Source organism: Pseudonaja textilis, chromosome 1 (assembly GCF_049901715.1).
Source record: "Pseudonaja textilis isolate UNSWEBS1 chromosome 1, rPseTex1.2, whole genome shotgun sequence".
Lineage (NCBI taxonomy): Eukaryota > Metazoa > Chordata > Lepidosauria > Squamata > Elapidae > Pseudonaja > Pseudonaja textilis.
The window spans coordinates 189,361,704-189,383,537 of NC_141990.1; the positions used below are offsets into that span (position 1 = coordinate 189,361,704).

Here is a 21,834-nt window from a genome sequence, read left to right on the forward strand (position 1 = left end):
TGTATTTAATTTTTTAATTTTTAAATATTTTAATAACAATATAAGCAGAATTGGTTTCATTTGTAATGTAATCTCTAGATAGATAGATAGATAGATAGATAGATAGATAGATAGATAGATAGATAGACAGACAGACAGACAGATAGATGATAGATAGATAGATAGATAGATATAGATATAAATAGATAGATATAATCTAGCTATTTATCATTTATCTATCTGTCTGTCTATCATCGATCTATCTAATCATCGATCTGTCTGTCAGTCTATCCTCTATCTACTATTTGTCATTCATCTATATTATTTTATTAATTTAAATACATTTTTCTGAAAAAGTCTCTGCAGATTTCAGTGAATTCTCAAAGGAGTCCCATGACAAAAAAAAGTTAAGAACCCCTTCTGCAAATGTTACCAGCTAAAGGGGCCAACAAAACCCATTATCCCAAGGGGGACAAACTAAGTGAGAGTTGGGCTTCTTTAAGTTTGGAAGAGCTAGAAAGGGCACGAATTAGATACGCCTTCACCTTGTGTAAATGATCAAGTATAAAATGCTGAAAGTGTGAGGTAACCTGTTTTGTCCTGTAGGGCCTTTTCCAAGTCTGTTTGGACCCGTGTTATTTTAGCTTTAATGGCAGTTTGTCTCCTTTCTTTTTCAATTAGGCTCATCATATCTTCTTCCTTTCATAGAAGAGGGGAGAATGAAACCAAGATTAATATATTTTGATTAAAAGGCACGCAGGGTATGAAGTAAATTTTTCTCAATTCATGCCCATTGTCAAACTAGCAATTTGCTGTTTATTTTAGTAGCCTTATGAATTATGAAATGCTTCAGACATTAAAAGGAAAGAGTTGGATCCCTTTGGCTGGGGGAAAAAAAAGTGGACAGACATTGCTGACAGTCCGAATCAAGGGTGAAGCTCACAGATGCCCTTCTACCCTAATATACTTTCCCAATTTGGTCTGTAATAATTTGTTTTTAAGTTTATATGGAAGTGTCAGTGGAAGACAGCAGATTCCTTGTTGTTTTTAAAATTCCATTATAGGTGTGTCCATTCTCCTCTGCATCAACTTTTTGCTTCAATTGTCTCCCAGAGACCACTTGTGTCACTTTCTCATTAAAACTTTAATCAAAATCCCCAAAGATGCCAGATGAACAACTGTATGGTCCCAAAGTCATAACAATCAAGACTAGCTCCTAGAACTGTTATTTGTTTTTAATCTTTCCTCAGCTTTAGCCTTCTCTTCACAAATAGTTATAGGTGAACACTTCAAATAGGCACGTCTGCCTGCCTACTTCCCTACCTATCTCTCATCTCTCCCTGGCTACCTGTCTCTCATTTCTCCCTCTCTCTCACACACATCTCTCCCCCCCCCCCCTTTCTCTCTCATTATCATCTATGATCGTGATGGCAAACCTATGGCACATGTGCAACAGGTGGTCCGCAGAGCCCTCTCTGTGGGCATGCAAGCCGTCGCCCCAGCTCAGCCTTCCACTGGCCAGCTGATTTTGGGGTCTCTGCCACGCATGTGTAGGGGGTGGGGTGTGCATGTGGGAGCTGCGTGCACATTCGTGGGAGTGGGGGGGAGTACAGAGGGGTGTGTGGCATGCTCCCCCACTGCTCCCTCCTTTTGCTCCCAGGAGGCTGCAGGGAAGCCTGCTAAGCCCAAAACGGGGTGTGAGGTGTGCGTGGTGTGGGCCCCCCACTGCCCATTTTTGCTCCCAGGAGGCTGCAGGGAGGCCTACTAGGCCCAAAATGAGCAGGGGGGGTCACGCACACACGCGTGGGGATGGGGGGAGTTTGAAAGTTCACACATGCATGTGGAGCAGGGGGTGTCAAGCACATATGTGTAGGGGTTGGGGTGAGCAGGAAGGGATCGCGCTCATACTGCCTTCTGGGTGCAGGCATCACTGATCTATGATCTACCTATCTAATTTATATACCACCTATCTCATGAAAAATAACTCTGGGCAGCATACAATAATCAAGTAAAAAACAATATATACATCAAAATAAGCATTTCAAATATAAAAAGTCAACATTAAACAATTAGAGATTAATTGAAACAATACAAATATATTTTAAAAATATCTAAAGGGTGAAATAAAAATTGAGATTATGTGGGATAAAAAGTTGGAAGCTGGAAAAAGCAATTCTGTAGTAAACTTGAATCTTTTCACATGGCCGTAGGAATTTACGTTATTGAAATCTATGTCCCTGTGAAATAGACATGACCCCTTTATGGCTTTTCTCCAAGTTGATATGTGAGCAGAATTTGAAATACTGCAGCCCTATTAAAGAATTTGCATGTGTTTAATTAAAATACTAGAACGCAGTAACTAATATTGAGTCTCTTCAATTAAAAATAGAGACCTTGAAATCCTGGCTATACCCATAATAATTGTTAAAATATTTTGTTCGACTATGCTGTCATATCCTTGTGCATCTCAGATCTGGTTTATCCTGAATACCAAGTGTTATTCACATAAGTATTCTGTGTGACATTGATCCATATAGGTGTATGGATCATGCCATGTACTGATAAGGTTGCATCTGAAAAAGCACAAGTCTCTGTGTGTGACAGGAATATTTTATGGAAATATTTTATGGGAAAGTATTTTAACAATGTCTTTCATTCGACATGAGTCAAGATTAGGGGAAGAAGCGTACATAACTATGTGGACAGAAGCAAATCTTGTTTATGACTTGCATATTTTAGAGGACAAAGTATATTTGGTTTGAGCTACAATAATCTAGATCAGGGTTGTCAAACTCAAGGCCTGCGGGCTGGATCCAGTGCTTAAATCAAGTGCTTAAATCTGGGCCTTAAATGTGCCCTGGAAACAGTGGAAGACTGGCCTGTGGTGCCTCTACCAATGAAAACGCCGCTCTGTTTTCACTGGCAGAGGGTTGCAGAAGGCCAACACAGCCAAAAACAGAGCTCGGAAGTCCGTTTTCGCTGGCAGAGCTCTCAGCCCACCACAGGCTCCTGCGGCATGAATGATGTTGACCTGGCCACACCCCTTGGCCACGCACCCCTCTCCCCTGGGGTCAAACACAGCCCTGATGTGGCCCTCAATGAAATTGAGTTTGACGCCCCTGGTCTTAGATGGTCATTCTTTCTAATGACATCATCATCACAGAGATAAGGAAAACTTTTCCCTGGTGGGGTCTGAATCAGAGGTGGTATTCAGCAGATTCTGACCAGTTCTGGAGAACTGGTAGTGGAAATTTTGAGTAGTTTGGACAACTGGCAAATATTACCTCTAACTTCCCCTTGCTCCTATCTATTCTCTGCCTCCTGAGTCCCAGATGATCAGCTGGGTCTTCTTTTGTTGCCCTGCACAGGAGAACAGAGCTGGAAAGCAGGTTAGTGGGGTGGGATGGGGATTTTACAGTATCCTTCCCCTGCCACACCCACCAAGCAATGTCCACCAAGCCACACCACGACCACCAAGCCACACCCACAGAACTGGTAGTAAAAATTTTTGAATCCCACCACTTGTCTGAATTTGTTTAACCCTGATATGATGTTGTTTAGTCCCCATCTAAGTAGAGTTAGTTTGTATTTTCCTTTAAGTGAAGGAAATAAAGTATTAAACTAAGTCATTGATGCTGAAGGTGTTGATTTTCCGTGCCATGATTCCCATAGAATGCATTATAAGATATGGGCTATGTTGGCACAAGATTTGTCCATAATTAAATGTAGTTTCAGTCAGAACACTTTTTAGAATTCGTTTAATACTGAACCATGACACACTTGCTGTGTTTGAGAGTACAATAGACTACAATTTATGTCATTCATTAAATAACATAAATATGCTGTCCATCTCTCCTTCCAAAGTGACTATAAAATGTGTGCTGCAGAGATACAGCTCCAAAATCAAAGATTCTTGCCACTTTTAATCCCATTGATTAACAGAAGCATTGTGAATGTATACATATGCTGTCTCCTTTGTTTTCCCTTTCCTCTCTGTTCTGCATATTCCTGATTAGAAGACTAATTTTCTTAAGTTCTGCCTATCAACATACTCCAGTGGGAAAAGTAGTTTCATCTCTTTTCTTCACCATGAAGGCTTTATATTGGAGCATGAAATGTGCTTACAGTTGATAGGAGATTTTAAGCTTCAGATTCTGAGTACTCTATAACAGGGGTGTCAAACTTGATTTCATTTTGGGCCGATCAGGATCATAGTTGAACTTGGAGGAGGGCTGGGAGGGTATGTCCAGGGTGGCATGGACAGCTTGACGTCAGTCGTGTTGGGAGTGCTTATGGCCCGAGAGCTCTGTCAGCAAAAAATGGGGTCCCAAACTCCATTTTTGGCTAGGATGGCCTCCTGCTACCCTCTGCAACAAAAATGGAGTTCAGGAAGGCTGTGCAGGGCCCTTGTGAGCTGTTTTTGGCCACGGTGGCCTCCTGCAGCCCTCTGGTAGTGAAAACAGAGACCCTCCGCACTCCGTTTTCACTGGCAGAGGCACTGCAGGCTGGACCTTTGCTGTTTCCAAGGTGGCCCAGTGGGCCAACTTTGCAGGCCAAATCTAAGTACCCTGCAGGCCATGAGTTTGACACCCCTGCTCTATAGTAAATGGTTTGGGTTCTACTCATGTACCAGGAAAACCCCAGGTGAAGGGAGGGGTGGTGTAAAACCAAAGTCAGGGTGACAGTGGCAACCATGTAATCAATATCCTGCTCCTTTTGTATGTAAGTTGAAATCATGAGCATACACAAAGAATTGCACCAATGTGATCACTATCTTGACATTTTGATATAGCAATAGCACTTAGACTTCACAGTGCTTTACAGCCCTCTCTAAGAGGTTTACGGAGTCAGCATATTCCCCCCTCCCCCCCCCCCCAGCAACCTGGGCTTTCATTTTACCCACTTCAGAAGGATGAAAGGCTGAGTCAACTGTGAGCTGGTCAGAATCGAACTGCTGGCTGTGGGCTCAACTAGCCTGCAATACTGCAACCTAACCACCATACAACCACAGCTCTTGGTGGCATAGCGGCTAGATATTACACCTACCCCTTGGACACGGCTGTCATAAACATGCGCTGTGCTTGTGAATGAACTGAAGCATTCCAACCTACCCAAAAGTACAATTGGCTGGCTTGTGGTTTTGTCTTGTGCAAGCATAACCAGATTCTATACCACCACCCCAGTTAGCTAATCCATCCTGATATCTTTCAGACGTGCTCTGTTTCAGCTTCCAGCATCTCAGTCAGGAAAAACTTAAAACAATTCCTTCCATGATTGAGGACAGGAGATTTGGCAGCCCACTTACGTAGTAGTCCGTTAACAAGAGTTCGAGCTTGGTCTCGGCAGCGGTTACTGACATTTCCTTCACTAACATCTGCACGTCCTTGTCAGCTTCTGCTTCGGCGACAACACTGTGAACCTTTTCATGACACTAGAACGAACGACAGATGAGGTTAGACTTTCCGGTAATATTTAATTCGAAGCAAAAGAACGTGGGATTAACATACCGCAATGAGGCTTTGTCCAAAATGAGAAAGAAGCTGGCTGTAACGATGTAACGTATTGCAGAGGAGCAGGAGTCTGTCTTTTTCGAGGTCAAGAATGCTCTGTGGAAAAGGAAACAATGATTACTCTCTGCCAGGGGTGTCAAACTCACGGGGTCACAATGGCATCTTGTGACGTATCGTTCCCCCCTTCACTAAATCGGGCATGGGCGTGGCCAATGTGTGATGCATCCGGCCCGCGGGCCGGGAATTTGACAGCCCTGCTCTATACAGAAAGAAACATTTAAACATGAGAGTCAGAGCAGTTACTTCAACCTTACTCAGCCATTAGCCATTAGGGCTTGTATCTAAAGTGAATCCTATAGCGTTGAATGGGCCTTCATTCACTCAGATTAGCTTAGAGAGTGCGTTAAAGTAGTAGGTGGAAGTGTTAGATACCTAGGTGCCTTGAGAGGACCAAAAAGAAAAGTGGGATAAAACTCAATAAGTCAAGATCGAATCTGGCTCAGTCATCACAACCAGAGGTTTATTCTTCCTTGGAGATTCTGGTCCTGGTAATCAGCCCAGATTCGATCTTGCAACATTATCCTGGGACATGTATGTTTGCCTTTACTCAATCAGTCAGTTTAAAAAATTCTGAATGTACAATATTACTATTGATTAAGGGCACTTTGAACCCTAGTGATTATGAATTGTCAGGCTTACATGCAGGAAGTATTTTTTCAAAAACAATGCATTTTTGTACTTAAAGTGAGATTTATATTTGGGACTTGATCTTTCGTTCTGGCTGTCGCTCACTGTTGAAAACTCAAACAATGAAAGACGGGTCTTTGAAAGATGCCCATCCAAGCATCAGGATGCATCTATGTTATTTGTTGTTGGAAAGAAAAGTTTTGCTCTTCTGGAGTGAAACTTAGGGAAATTGATGTCAGGAAGACAGTAAAACTCTCTGAGTGTGACTAGTTCTACTACAGCTGGGCAGAAGATTGCATTTATGCATTCCCTAGAATTTCCTCCCATCGGTTCCAGTCCTGCTAGAAATATTGGTTAGAGAGGTTCAGTCTGGTTCAGAATTTATTTGGTAAAACTTCCCCGAGTGAGGCAGATGCAAAATCAGATCTTATTTCCTTCTAATCAGCACAAAAAATGCAAAATAGTAATCAAACATGATCTAATTGCTTATTTAATGTGGTGCACCCAAGTCAATAATGATGCATCATTCCAAAAACTAGATGAAGAAAGGAGTGCAAGTGAAATTCCCTCTCTCCCTCCCTCCCTCTCTCTCTTTATTAGGAGCAGCTTTATTTCCCTATGGAGCTTTAAGAATTGATTCTAAGATTACTTCAACATTGTATTTCTGGGTCACTGAAGCCATCCATTTGCACTAACAATAGCTGGAGAATGCCATTTGCTTGCATATTGTTAAGAGCAGAAAGAAATGGACCCAAACACTTGGGAAACAGCTGGAGCTCAATCAAAAACTAAGCTGGGGTTTGGATCGTGAATCTTTCTGACTGCTATGTAGGTGTGTTCCTTTTAGCTAAAGAGTACTGAAGGAGTTGGATAAGACCTAAGGATGTAATTAAAGATACAGAAGCTCTCAGTGGAGGTGGTGATGCTCAACAGCGTTTAATTAAACTGCTCCAAGAAAAAAAAAAAGAGAGAAAGAAGATTTATGGCCAATTTGGTGGGTTTTTTTTTAAAAAACGAAGCACTTTTAACAAATTTCAGTATTTGTACTATTTTTTTAAGATTCTAATCTAGTTCTGGGTGGTCATTAATCTGATTTTAACTAGGTTGGACTCAATGAGATATACGCTAAGAAAAGAAAGAAAGAAAGAGTCCAGGAGCCCTTTTAGTCTTGCATGACTACACATCAACTATGGAGCTATTTATTTTAGCATTTTAGTAAGCCTTGCAGGCAAAAGGACAAGGTTGTCAGTCATGGCCAGAATAGAATCATGGAGTTGGGAAGGCCCTTGGAGATCAGTTCAGGATCCACTGGACCATATCTGGCAGACAACCTTTCAGCCTGAAGACTTCCAATAAGGGAAAGCTCGTCATTTCAAGTGGCAGTCTGTTGACATCGTCTCTGAATCTACTTCTTTGTAGTTTAGCTCACCGCTTCTGACTGCGCTCTGGGACAGTGGTGGGATTCACATTTTTTTACTACCAGCTCTGAGGGTGTGGCTTGGTGGGTGTGGCAGGGGAAAGTTACTGCAAAATCCCCATTCCTTATCCACCCCACTAACCTGCTTTCCAGCTCCGTTCTCCTGTGCAGAGCAACAAAAGAAGACCCAGCCGTTCAGCTGGAACTAGAGAGGCAGAGAATAGATGGGGGTGGAGCCAGTCAGAGGTGGCATTTGCTGGTTCTCTGAACTACTCAAAATTTCCACTACCGGTTCTCCAGAACTGGTCAGAACCTGCTGAATACCCCCTCTGCTCTGGGGTAACAGAAGATAAATCTACCCCTTTGCCTACATAATAATCCTTTAGAAATCTGAATGCTGCTGTATTTTTCTGCGGTCATCTTTTTTTAGGCTAAACATATTCATTTTCTTTAATTGTTCCTTACGGGATGTTTTAATGTGAAGAACATGTTGGTTTTAACTATTTGGAAGGAGGAAAGCATACAAATACATATTAAATATTTGTTTTTATTTTTAAAGCTAATATGTATGCACAAAAGCAGGAGTCAGTCCAAGCCAAGAATTTATATTTCGCTGTTCATCTTGTCAGGGAATAAATCTTGGGAACAGCATGAGCCATGGAAACTAAACATATCTTGACAACATTTATGTTGCTGCAAATCAATATACTTTTCTCACGTGGTGCTCTGTCTTGCCAGAAAGTAAGGAAAATAATATATTACCGATGAAATTCATATACTCACATTTGATTTTACCAAATATAGGTAACAATTGCCGTAAAAGTATACTACAAACCAGGAAACTTCAGTTGGCATGTGAAGAGATCTCTTTATCTATCCTGTTTCTCCAACAATACGGCCTCCCCCAATAGGAAGTCCCAGCATGTTTTATAGGCATGAAATGAAATTAAGCCCCTCCCCCCAAATTAAGGCCTATATTAAAACATGCGAAATGGGGGGGAATGGTGGGGGGGCTTGCCGTTAGGAAGTACTTTTGTTGCACACCCGGATATGGTGCTGCCTGCATTGACCCCGACACGAAGTGCCCCACCAACACAGAGGTCAACATCCAAGCCGTCGCTGCCCGCCCGCCCAAAGATGCAAGGGGTGGAATTAAGTCACCCCCGAAAAGACACCCTAGCCATTTTTTCGGGGCTCAAAAAAAACTAAGACCGGCCTTAGTATATGAGAAACACGGTACATATGTGCCCTGTTATTCTGTCCTCCAAATATGAAAGTTAATGATGATGAAAATCTGACAGATAGGAGAAGGGGAAAGAAGCTGAATCTGTGGTAAGTGAGGATGAAAAAGGAAAAATTTCTTATCCTTCCTCCAAAGCAGGGGTGTCAAACTTGCAGTCCGCAGGCCAGATGCATCATGTGGTAGCCACTCCCACCCCCAGTTTAGCAAAGGGGGGAAAAGTTGCAATGCATCACATGATGACAACGTGTTGTCGTGAGTTTGATAACCCTGCTCCAAAGAATTAGTAGCAGCTCTACAAATAACTTCTTGCCTGCTGTTACCTACATCTTTGCATCAGGCTTAATGCTGGGAAAGGAAAAATGATTATCCTTCCATAATTAGGAAGTTGTAGGTGGTTCTCTTGCAAAGAGCCCAGGAACTTGCTCTAAGTTTTTTTTTTTTTTAGAGTTGTGGTCAGGGGTGGGATTCAAATTTCTTAACAACCGGTTCTGTGGGCATGGCCTAATTTGTGGGTGTGGCTTGGTGGTCATGTGACTGGCTGGGCGTGGCTTGTATGTAAATATTGTAAATATATATGTAAAGATTGAATTTTGTATTTTAAAAAAAGAGCAACTTTTACCCAAAATCAGGCAAAGCAGGTAGGCAGATTGAGCTGCTTGCAGAATCACAGCTTCACTCCCAGATCTACCTTTCTGCAATCTGCTGCCTGAGTCTGCACTGAAAAATAGAAGCTTCAGTCCTAAGAAAGGTTCAGCTCTGCTCTCAGGCCACGTCTCCCTCCTCCAACCCCCTGAATACCACCCCTGATTGGGCCTCAGGGAAGCCTCCTGGGCAGGGTGGGGGGGAGGGGAGGAGCCAGCCAGTGGTGCGATTTGCCGGTTCTCCGAACTGTACCGAATCATAACCGGTTCTATAGAACTGGTCCGAACTGGTAGAATTCCCACCCCTGTTCGTGATCCTGGGAAGACTTTTTGGCATGGGACCATGCAGGATATTTAAAAATGAAATGAAATTGCTTCAACCAATGAGTCCTGCTCTCACACACAGTTCATTCTTCTGGAATGGTGACAAAAATTCTGCACGAGGTCTCCATCAGTACCGTTAAAATTATTGGCCCATTTACGTTAGGGATTTATTTGTTATAAATAAATAACTTTCCATCATAGAGTGACAAGTGTGGGATGTTTGAGATGCTGGGAACAGAAACCATTTGATTTCATATCTTCGTCAAAACAGGGTTTAAAGTTATACTTTGGGGGGGCCTTAGATGTTTTATCTTGAATGCACACCTGTAAATCAGGAGGTGCCTCACGGAATTGCAAATCAAACTTGAATATAATTGGAAAAGGAAAGAATATGACTTGTTTCCAGCTGAAGAAAAGCTCAGTAGAGACATAACAGTGCTGGAAAGAAACCTCTAGCGACTTGCCTGATGCCCATTTTCTAATGCCTGCTCCCATTTCACACGAGTTTCACAGGCAGTTAAGTTCTTCTTGTAATAGTCTTCGTCTTCCTTTGCCAGTTTGATAGCAGATTTTTCTAGGTTTCTGAGAAACTGAAATGAAAATATAAGTGCAGGATTATTATTTTTTTTAAAAAAAGCATAATTGATTTCAGACAGCAGGGGCACTGCTTTCAAAGCAGGTTAATAGGTGAAAATGGTATTTTATCTTGACACATGCAAGGAAAGAGGAAAAAGCAACTTCTCTGTAATCACTAAGATTTACCAAGTAATGTAGAAGAATAGGAGAAATGTGCTATTATGGGCTATGGAAGTGCTGACAGATACTTCCCCAGAAGGTAATTAGAAAGCAGATAAGTGTTACTCTGGGAATTGAACATCCTGAGTCAAGTTACCTGTCTACCTACTCCACCTCATTTATATAATGTCTCCATTTGGGCATACACTGTCTGAAGACATACCTTTTTTTTGCTCTTAGGGGAAGCCAATGGGTGGGAGCTTTCTGTATCACGGAAAAGTGCTTCATGGTCCTTGGTCAGCTCTTTCAACTTCTTCTTGGCCTATCCCGCAAATACACCAGTATCAACAGAATTCATAATCAGAGTGAATTAGATCAGGGGGATCAAACTCAAGGCCTGCAGGGTGCTTAGATCTGGCCTGCAGGACTGCCCGGAAACATCCAAGGACTGGCCCGCAGTGCCTCTGCCAGCAAAAAAGGAGCTTGGGAAGGCTGCTGGCGGAGGATTGCAGGTGGCCATCCCAACCGAAAATGGAGCTTGAGAGCCCGTTTTCACTAGCAGAGGGCTCAGGCCACCACAGGTGCCCACAACACAAGTGACATCAAGCTGGCCACACCCACCTTGGCCACACACACACACACACACACACCCCTCCTGAGGTCAAACACAACCCTGATGCAGCCCTCAATGAAATCAAGTTTGACACCCCTGTCTTAGATGCTTTTTACCCAAACCATGGGTATTGAGATATCAAAAGCCAAGAGGGTGAGTACAACTACGGGACCAAAGCTCTACTCTTTTTAATGCTCATTGGCTTCGTGACTCTTTTTGACACACAAATATACACAGCCACGGTAGGCATCTCTGGCTTGCAGTAGGTAATATTTAGATGAGATCTATCAGTCACTGCCCTGAGAATAGTAAATATTTCATTTTGCATACTGGTCAGGGTAATATAGGGTAGAAGAAAATGTTCATTTGTCAAAAAAAAAGAAAACAGAGTTGTATCTTTCAGATTACTAATTTTTAAGCATTGGAAAATTTTAAGTCCCTTATTTTAGAATCATCTTCTTTCCTTCTTGACAATTAGAACTCAGTCAGCCAGTATCTTTTTTGTGGTCATTAGAGACACCCACTTCTGAGAAAGAACTTCTGAATCCCATTTAAGTAAATGGAGCCACTGCAGCAGTTTCCAATGGACGGTTCACTTCTAAGTATTTTGCAGGAATAAAAGATTAAAACTTGCCTTTAACTGTTGACGCCAGTTACTGGTAACTGCTTCAGCTGCCTTTTCAACTGTATTGTCTACCTTATGGGAGAAACACCACAATTGAGGGAGGGAGGATATAAGTGTTTGTTAGGTTTTCATTTTTAATCTTAGAACTGATACGATTTCAATAATTTCCTTTGGGGGAACATAACCTAATATATTTAGTTACGTTGGACTTTTTAACTGAAGGTAAGTTTTAAATCTTGATTTTTTAAAAGAGCCTTTTCTTTTTTTACAATAGTTAGCATAAAACAAAAAAAAATATCCAAGAGAATAACAGTTTACATTTCTTTCAGTGTAGGACTTGCCAGGCATATGTGTCTATCTACCATACAAGAAAAGGATGATTGATATTTTTTTTAAACCTCACACCTGCACATAGACACCAAGTTTTGCTAAAGAAATACGTTGGAAAAAGCTTTATAGCGAAATCTGTAGGAAAAAGTGAATTGCATCAACTGACATGTAATATTGTGCACACCATCCTAAGAACAATTCTATCATTTTCAACTTGATCTCCCATTACACTTATCACCAAGTTTTTCATGGACCATGTTTCACAAGGTGTCCATTTTACAGTGTCTTAGATCAAACAAATCACAAAGGACAGAATGGGTAACCAGTGTGTCTTTAGGTTAGAAAGATTTTCTACCTAAGAGACCCTTGAAATGTGTCTGATGCCTTCGTCTTGTTTTGCCAGATCACACAATTGTTGATTGACTGCTTAGAATCCTAAGGGGTGGAAAGCATGCAGTAGATGCTTTGCCCACAAGATGCACAGTATGGAATAAATCACCCTAATAAAATCATGATTCTCGAGCCAAACTCAAAAAACTTCAAAGGATTCATTAGAGGCGACATACTGGCACTGTCTTGTACGAAGCCAACTCTGGCATACGTAATTTATAGTCAGCTGTGATACTGTTTCCCCCCTCCTCCCTGGGTGTCTCATAAACCAGATTCTTCAATTGAGCATGTTCATGGGCTGGCTGTCATCCTTCACATTCTCCAATTAAATATATTCGTGGGCAAAAGCTCTGGTATTTTAGTTATAATCTTTTAAAGATAAGAGTTGGAATGTACGTTCAATTTCAAACTGTTGCACGGCTCTTCCAGATTTCCTTCATCCCCTCCCGTTTTTTTATGGCAACTACTAAAACCGGCATAGGAATGTTTTATGAGTTGACAAGATCATTGCCACAGCACAGTCACATTGTAAAGGGCAAGGCCCTTGGTGAAATTAGAAGCCCATCCCAAAAGCCAGATGTAACCTTCTTTTCACCTGCATATTTTACATTCAAGATTTGAAGAAGGAATCAGTTCCTGTAAGCCGGATACAAGAAAAGCAGGTCACCTATGGTGATCCTTGCCCATCTGGGTTGGTTAGAGACATGAGATAGGGTGAACTATCCCAAATCTGGACAATAAGGTCTGATTTGAAAGGAAATATTGCCTTTACAGCTTGCGGTCATGAATGACTCTCCTTTTTCTAATGCATCTTCCCTCTTTGTCTGGGTCTCCAGGAATAATCTGGTAGCTAGTGTGGGCCAAAGTCAATTTTGCCCATATTGCTATATTTGTAACATGTTGAGACCTGGGGAATGGATGAGATTCAAATGAAGGATTGGTAAGTGTTTTTCCCCCATCGAGAGATATTTTGATGACAATTTGGGGTACAGGCTTGGATCCTAGTCAGTATCATGGTAAGGCCCAAATACTGTAAGCAAAATGTTGCAGTACATTATCATAACAACAAGGGTTATCTGAACTCACTGTTTTTTTCTTCTTCTCATGGTCCTGCAGGATACGATTCATTGGGTTTATCGCTTCCGTCTGAATGGCTTTGCCAAGCTTTCTAGATGCAGGACATAAAATACATACACCTATGTTATGAAAACTTGCCTTCTCAGAAAGCAATATCATTTGCCAGACAACCACAGCAGAAAGGATTGTAAATATCACCCATTCAATCTCCTCCGAGGAGACAGTAACACGGCAATGTTTATTGTAGAAGTTTTAAAGCCCTTCCAGGCCTCACTACACTTTGAATAATGAAGCAGGTACTGCTTACCTGTGCAAATCTGATTCAGATTTCAGCTCCTCCGAAACACAAAGCGAAGTACGATGAATATAGCTAAAGAAAGACCACGGGGTGGAAAAAAGGAGAAATATGTTTTTATTTCAGCTCCTGAATGAGTAAGTTATCATTGCTAAGAACCTGGGAAATATGATATTTTTACTAGGTTTGGGTTTACATTTTCCTATGATCTATTTGGGAAATCTGAGACCCAAGTTAATTCCGCAACAGTGGTTTTATAAGATGAATTATAGATGCGTATTGCTTTATCGAAATGAACCCTGGAAGCAAGCTGGCTATATTTGAAAATAGTTTAGTGTGGCAAAGTGACACCTGAGTGATATGAAGTTAATGTGAGGGCTGCTTCATTTTTTCCCCCAACATTGGAGCATTTTGTTTTAATTCTATTATGCACATAGAGCAAAAGGACATTAGATAGATATGGACCATTAGTTAGATATAGATCATGGAAACCCCCTTGTATTTTTTTTTCCAATTTGATCACTACCATTGACTAATAGTGGAATACTTTCCCTATTTTGGGTTGGGAAACAAAGGCAAACTCCAATGAAAGCTCTATAACGCCTTTAACACATATTTTTTTTAAAATATGGAGAAGCTTCCCAAGTTTCCAGTGAACCTCTCCCTGCAAAAGAGAAGATCACATGAACTTTGTACTAAGGCTTCTCTTGCTTAGCCCACAACCATGTGAGGAAAGGAAAAAAGAAAACCTTGCCCTTTTGCAATAGGCAAAGTTCTTTCCTTTGTAGATTCAAATTTCCCGGCTGGGAGAAATGCAAAATGATTTGCGTTCAGCTGCATTGAAAGTCAGAATCAGTTTATTAATAGGAAGGCCAATAAGAAGAAATCTCACGGTGTCCCTAGGATTAATCTAATAGGTGAGTAGGAAAACCTCTCTTTTATACACTTCAGGTTCTTTGATTTGTAGGTGTGAATCTTTGAAGACTTTGATTTCTTTGTGTGTGTTGAATTCTTTTCTTGGGATCTTGGTTTTATGGTCCTGATCCTTTGTAGTTGCTTGTTTGCTATCTTGTTTCCTTCCTGCCATGCCTTTTGGTTTGCTTTTCGCAAGTTTTTATAATTTGCCATCTATTTGATTTCTATGGGAAAGGATCTTAGCTAGTTTGTAGGGTTTTTTCTCTGTATCTCATGCCTGTAATTTTCTCCTTCCTTTGTTGTGAAAAGTAAGCTGGCTCCAGCTATTTTAATAGCCCTACTTGATAAAGGGTGGGGGCTGTTTTCCTAGAAGAGGGAGGAATCGAAACTTCCAACACATGTCTACATATACAATTGTTTCTAACAGAGATTGCCCATATCTGATATAAAATGAAAATGATGAAAATGAGAAGAAGGATTCCCATTTGTGATTGGGGACTATTATTAATCCACAAAAGTACTATAGTTGTCAGTGGTCAAAGCCAAATCTGGCTCTAGGTTCTACTTCAGTTTACCTTTCCAATGAGCAACTGAGCCGGAAGATCATTTAAAAACAGTTTATTAGTGTACCCCAAGTAAATGGGGTCTCTCTATGAACAAAAAGAAGAGACAATCTCTGGCCTCACGTTTCCCTCCTTTTTATGGCTAACACAACAAAGAAAATGCAAGAGGAAAGTTGACAGGACAGAATAAAGGTAACCTCCCCTTTGCATAGGAAATCAGTTGCATGTAGTCAAACATGCTACATATTTGCATCCCATGATATCACACATGTTCATTAAAATGAGGTCTGACATCAGAAGGGGCATAATTGTAAGGAAGAAAGGTTGTTTAGCATTCACCAAAGAGATCAGCCAGACCTCAGGTTGTACTAACAAGCTTTTTCTTATCTGGAGCTAGTCTCCAGCTTGTTTATCAGTTTAGGAATTTAAAAGTTAATACAACTGAACATCATTTTAAAAGAGAGAAAATAAAGTCAAATTAAAATACAAAGGAACTATATTAGTTAACAAATTATAAAACCCATGTCATTTGCCCCTCAGTGGTGGACTTCAATATAAAAAAAAATGATAGCCAAATCTCACATGACAATTTTAGGTAAGGATTCTAAACTCTTGTAATATTTGGTAATATGAAACAATTCTCGTTGTTTTAGAAACATTTTAGGGAGCCTGCAGTGTCCCTGTGGTTCCTCACAATCACCTTATTTGTAACCATCATGCATGGTGGTTCTCAACAGCTTCCAATGAGGATGCAATTGCTGCTGTTCTCAAGTGGAAAAAAAAATCAAGAAAAGCTGGTCTCAAGCAGAGCAATTCTTTTTAATCATCAGAGCTCTGAGTTCATCCCATTTGGTCAGATTACATCACTACCAGCACATCCAGGAAGACAGATTTCCTTTTGTCACACCCAGAAGAGAAGAGGACTTGTAGACTTGGATCTCCAACAACCATCCGAGGCAACACATCTTTACCCTGGAAGAAAATCCTGGACCAGGGGCGGAGGAAAAGAATATAAAAGTATAGTTAATACTTACTTCACTTTTATTTTAGTCAACATTTTGGCAAGCTTGTTTGCCAATTTCTCCAGTCCTTTACCGTATGTAATCTCCAAACTAGTTCTGTGGAGAAAAGAATCAGTGGGCACTCATTCATCTTAGACGTTTAGAACTTTGGAAACTTCACCAAGGGAGGGAAAAATGAGCATTTGGGGGGGGGGCGCTGGGGGGGCTGGAGGAGGGAAAGTGGGGAGACAGGAATCTATACAGCAGGCGTTAAAATAATACAGTAGTTTTAGCCTTGACCCAAACTGTGCTAGAGGCTGTACAAGCCAGAATCTTCTGCTAAACAGTCTAATAAATCTCACAAAAGTCAGACTTGGAGGAAGTTGAATAATATGTGAAAACAAAATGGACAAATCCACCAGTCCAAAGACAACATTAAAATGAACAGCTTCTGAAAGTCTGAATCAGGGGCACCCACAGCAATGTTTCCATGGGCAGAAAGGAAAAAAATCAAAGCTTTTTTGGAGTCTCTCTCTCCCTCCCTCTCTCCCTCCCTCCCTCTCTCATCTCAAATGACATCTAGGATTATGGCTCATCAGTGAAGGTTGGCAAATGTCCTTCCCTGCCATTGCAAATGTTTTCAATCATGTTTATGGCATTAAATTAGAATCGACACTTCTCTATCCTAAAGGGTTTCTCAACTAAAATTCATACATGCCTTTAAAAAAATTGAAAGGAAATAATTTGATTTTTTTAAAAAAAAATGGAAAGAAACTGAACAAGCAGAGAAATTACGCTTTACCTGTAACTGCCAATTCATTCTCTCTGCAACTGCTGGAAGCAGGGGGAACAATTCATTAAGCTTTACCCAGCACGGGTTTTATCCCTATGCATGCACAGGCATCGTTCCCCCAGCCTTCCAGAACAGCAGCAACAAAGAAGCAAAACATTTCACCAGTTTCAGCAGGTCCATTTAGAAGTGGTTCGATTGCAAAGTTTTTAAGAACACAAATACTACAAAAACGGTTTATATTCTAATTCAATGATTTCTTTTATTTATTCCCAGACAGCATGAATCCATCACCGATGGATAAATAATTATTTAGTTGTGCTTGGAAGGATGATTAATGGGATTTTGCACCTTGTTTCAAAGAGTACTTTTTCTTTTGAAGGCACCTCTTTAGAAGAAGGAGGGTGGATTTGAACTTTCTCAAAACAATTGGTTTTCAAAAACCCCTTCCTCTTCCAAATGCATGCTGCTCCTTGCACTTGACAGAAACGATCTGTCATTCTGGAAATTTTACCCTTCCCTGCTGCTCTATAATTCATGTCACTCAGCAGCTCATATTAAAGTCAGCAGCGCTCTCCTAAGAATTCTCATTTGCACTGTCATGAATCAGTTATGCCCTGTTTGCCCTCAGCACTCATGTAATTTACATGAGAAAATTGGTTTCCGTCTCTCAGCCACTCTTAGTGGCTTTGACTGGAACGTAATTCATCAAACATACTCCTTGAATGAAGGTGGAGCAGGAGGGGACTATAAGAAAACGTACAGGATAAATAACCAGAGGACAGTTAAAAGAGTTATTACAGCCAGAGGTGATATAACTGGATCCTTTGAAAGGACTGATCACAGATCTGTATACTAATTCAGATACAGATGTAAATAAGTTGAGCAGTTTCTCTTGTTTATCCTTTTTTTAATATTAATTTATTAATTTTCAATAAACAAACATACACAAATAAAACACAAAACATAAAAACATAAAACTTCTTTTTGGAAAGCGGCTTAATCCCGGGTTACATCTTTTTGTACAGACATAAATTCAAATTCATACTCACTTTATATACCATTTCATATCTTATTTACCGTTCTACATTTTCTATAGAGCTTCTCCCCTCTTTTCACTCTCTTAATTCTATTTTATTTATTTCATCTCAATTTAGATCATTTTGCTTATATCTTTTGTCTGTTCTGTTTCAATTATCTATTATCTTTTCTCATTAATACAAAATTTCTCCTGTAATCACCGATTGAAGTATGACGCCTTTATATCTTTCCCCTAAATTTAACACTTAAAATAATATATAATTTTCATTCGGATTCTGCTTAGTACATTCTAAAGCTACATACTGTATTTTAAAATAAGAAAAAATAATAAGTTTATAATATAATTAAAACAATAATCCATAACAAATTAAACTCTATCATTAGGTCTTAAACATTTTACACATTCCTTTTAATATTTTATCCCATTTTATAATCATATAATGTTCCAGTTTTCTAACATTATTTCAAATACAAATACAACAATACAATCTTATGTACTTTTGCAGAATCTCTTTTTTAATTATATTTTTACCCATTATCTCTGAAAAATTCCTGTTTCTTTACATCTTGTTTCAAACCTTTGTAACTTCTCTCTCCTTTTTCCCTTCCTTTCTTCTCCAATCTAGCCTTTTTACCCCCTTGTCTCTTGATCTCCACCCTCTTGATCTCCACCCTCTTCTGTGTTCCTCTTTTCTGTTGTTTTCTAACAATGTGTCCATTTTTCACCGTATTTTTCTCTATTTTGGTTGTTTTTTTAGGTCTTAAATTCTCCATTCCCTTTCCCCTCTTTCCTTTTTCTTCCCCAGCTAGAGTTGCTTGTTTGTTAAAGATGGCTTCTTCTTCACCCCAATCTTCTTGTTGTTCTTGTAGTTTCTGATAGGTAGAAATCGCCATTTCTAAGAAATGGAAAACAGAGCCAGAAGAGCCCTTCCCTTCTTGTTCCTCTTCTTTTAACTTTTTGAATTCCATTTTCAGTTCATCGACAAGTAATCCCATTGTGAAAAAAATATTTTTTTTTAAACAACCCAAATGTTTTTAGTCTTTCAAATAATAATTTCCAAAAGTCCCAAAGTCACTAAGCAATCCAAATACACACAGACTGTTTCATTTAGCACTTTCTTCTTTTTACACTTTCTCTTCCTGGGGTTACAGTTCAGTTGCAAAGTTCCAGTTTAAAATGTATCTTTTAAGAGTCTTGTTACAATTTAGCTCTAATCTTATAAATTCCAAGCAGCCTCTTCCAACAAAATCTTAATATTAATTCTTTTCCTCTCCCTTCCCACTTATAACGAAAAAAGTTTTTTTTTCCCCAATGTTCAGAAATCTTTATTGTCCCCTTGGCTTTACTTTTCAGTTTAATTACCTGCTGATGCCAAAGCGGGTTTTTCCGATTTCTCGTTCAACAGCTGTCACCGTAAGGAAGGAGAGTGAGAAAAAACAAATTTTCCCTTTTAACTTTCATTTGCTGCTTTTTCTAATCTTCTTTGGGAGCGATGTATCTTTAATGAAATTCAAATTCCAGGGTATTTAAATGCTACTTATTGTCCTGGTCAGCCAAAACTTTCACTTTCTCAGCTTCCTCCTGCACATTCTTATCCGGATGAAAGCTTCTTTGTGGCGGCCATTGCTGACCGCCACTCCACCGCTTTCGGAAAAGGGAGTTAAGCCAGCTGAGGAGGGGGGTTGCGATTCTCCTGGACCCCTGCCAGATCTCCCCTGTCTTCAGTTACCTCTACGGGGTAACTATTATCCCCCAAATCCGGCTGGATTGGGGGCACTCCAGCGGCGAGCGCAGCAGAAACCGTGCATGATCGCAGATTCCTGCTGCCGCCAAAGACTTGCAAACCAGAACTCCAGTTTCTCTTGTTTATTCTTGATTTGATAATAGCAATAGCACTTAGACTTACATACCGCTCAGAGTTGGTATTCAGCAGGTTCTGACCAGTTATGGAGAACCGGCAGTGGAAATTTTGAGTTGTTTGGAGAACCAGCATATACCACCTCTGACTGGCCCTGCCCCCATCTATTCTCTGCCTCCCATTGAGTCCCAACTGATCGGCTGGGTCTTCTTTTGTTGCCCTGCAGAGGAGAACGGAGCTGGAAAGCAGGTTAGTGGGGTGGGGGATTAGTGTGTATTAGTGTTTTTTTCCACTTGCCTGCGATAATACACACTTCAGGAAAGCAAAACACAACTCAGGGGTCATAAGCTTTGCAGGCAGACAAAGCTATATTTCTTGTTTCAAAGGCCAAGACAGGAGGTGGTGACACAGTGCTTGAGAGCCAGTAGGAGAGGAATGACCGCTTAATTCACTGAGATTAAGAATTTTGAAATTAATTTAAATGGCACTTTTGAAACAATCCCAAGATGAAATCAGAATGGCCTAAAATAAATACTTGGGGAGATCCCAAGATGTAATCTAAAATTGAAATGTTTTTTTTTTTTATGAACTGATAGAACAGCTATTCCTGACATCACTCCATTAAATTGTACATCTGAAATTGTACATTCATGTTTGACTTCAGGTTTTGTGTGAACACAGCTCTTGTGCATAAATGTATGGCTTACTGTGTTATGTGTGAACATAGGCATTGTACTTTATTCAATAAACCATGATTAAATCCAACCATGACTTACTTCAATGTGCAAATCAAACTAGTTACTGAGCCAAATACTTGCTTGATTCAGAATCAAGCTGTTAAGAATAGTTCAGCAGCTCCTAAAAAGTTGTGCATTTTATTTTCTCAGTATTATAGGCGGGGGGACACACTCCGATGCTCGGGCATCTATGAAAGGAAGAGCAGTGATTTTTGTTCACCTTCATTTCCCCCTCCCTTTAACTGCACATATGGTAAAATGTTTCATTCTATTTATAAAAGCATCACTTTCATGTCATACAAAGGAAGTCCAAAGGTTTAAGATACAAGACAAATCTTCAATATAGTGGCAATTGCTTTTTTTGAAAGGTACAGCAAATGAAAACCATAGTGTTCAAAATATTTGACAAGAAAATGAATTGGGTTTTCAGGATGAAATAAGCTGCAGCTAAAAGTCTTCCCTCTCTTTTCAGTGATAAGTACATTTTAGTAAATCTTATGGAACTTTTGTTATGGAATAAAAAAAAATCAACAATAACAGCTACAAAAAGTGTCTTCTAGCCTAGAGATATAAGTGATGGGAAGGAAGTAGAATGGTAGATTTCAATTAAATGTCATCCATTTTAAATTAAATAGAACGGTTTAAAATTATTCCATATTGAAATCAGTAAAGCATATGCTTCAGTAAAGCATAAACACTATAGCTAAAGTTTCCCATGTTATAAGATGTTATTCAGAATAAGGGTGTGACTATTCTTACGTAATTCCCATCTCTGGAATGAAATCATGTGGGATGAACCAAGCTGAAGATTTGATTCAATGGTTCGCCTTGAAAATCAAGACCGGAAAAATGTGGCCCTCCCAACTGCTGTTAGATTGTCGCTTCTAATGTCTGCATTCTGTTTCCAGGATGTCTGAAACTGCTTGGGAATGTCATCCAACACAATTGGAAGACTATAAGTTTCCTATCTAGGCCATAAAATCAACTTTAGAGAAAGAATATTCCAGATCGCCTTTTGAATACTTGATTAATAAGCCAGCAATAGGGTTCAGATTAAATTCC

The 21,834-nt window shown here is 40.0% G+C and overlaps 1 protein-coding gene across 13 annotated transcripts in view; it reads right to left on the reverse strand.

Moving 5' to 3' along the window:
- NOSTRIN (nitric oxide synthase trafficking) overlaps positions 1-21,834 on the reverse strand; it is a 36,971-nt gene that overhangs the window by 9,592 nt on the left and 5,545 nt on the right. For 5 of the 13 annotated variants that reach the window (XM_026697095.2, XM_087920001.1, XM_087919999.1 and 2 more), the window contains 9 exons: positions 16,379-16,462; positions 13,879-13,941; positions 13,581-13,662; positions 11,784-11,846; positions 10,760-10,858; positions 10,266-10,391; positions 5,487-5,585; positions 5,285-5,410; positions 570-678 (listed from right to left, as the gene is read on the reverse strand). In XM_026697095.2, the coding sequence (XP_026552880.1) occupies positions 570-678; positions 5,285-5,410; positions 5,487-5,585; positions 10,266-10,391; positions 10,760-10,858; positions 11,784-11,846; positions 13,581-13,662; positions 13,879-13,941; positions 16,379-16,462 (851 nt within the window). Of the gene's footprint in view, positions 1-569; positions 679-5,284; positions 5,411-5,486; positions 5,586-10,265; positions 10,392-10,759; positions 10,859-11,783; positions 11,847-13,580; positions 13,663-13,878; positions 13,942-15,356; positions 15,432-16,044; positions 16,330-16,378; positions 16,463-20,087; positions 20,256-21,834 lie in introns of those variants that run through there. The other 8 variants (XM_087919994.1, XM_087919997.1, XM_087919996.1 and 5 more) reach the window with 4 other exon arrangements.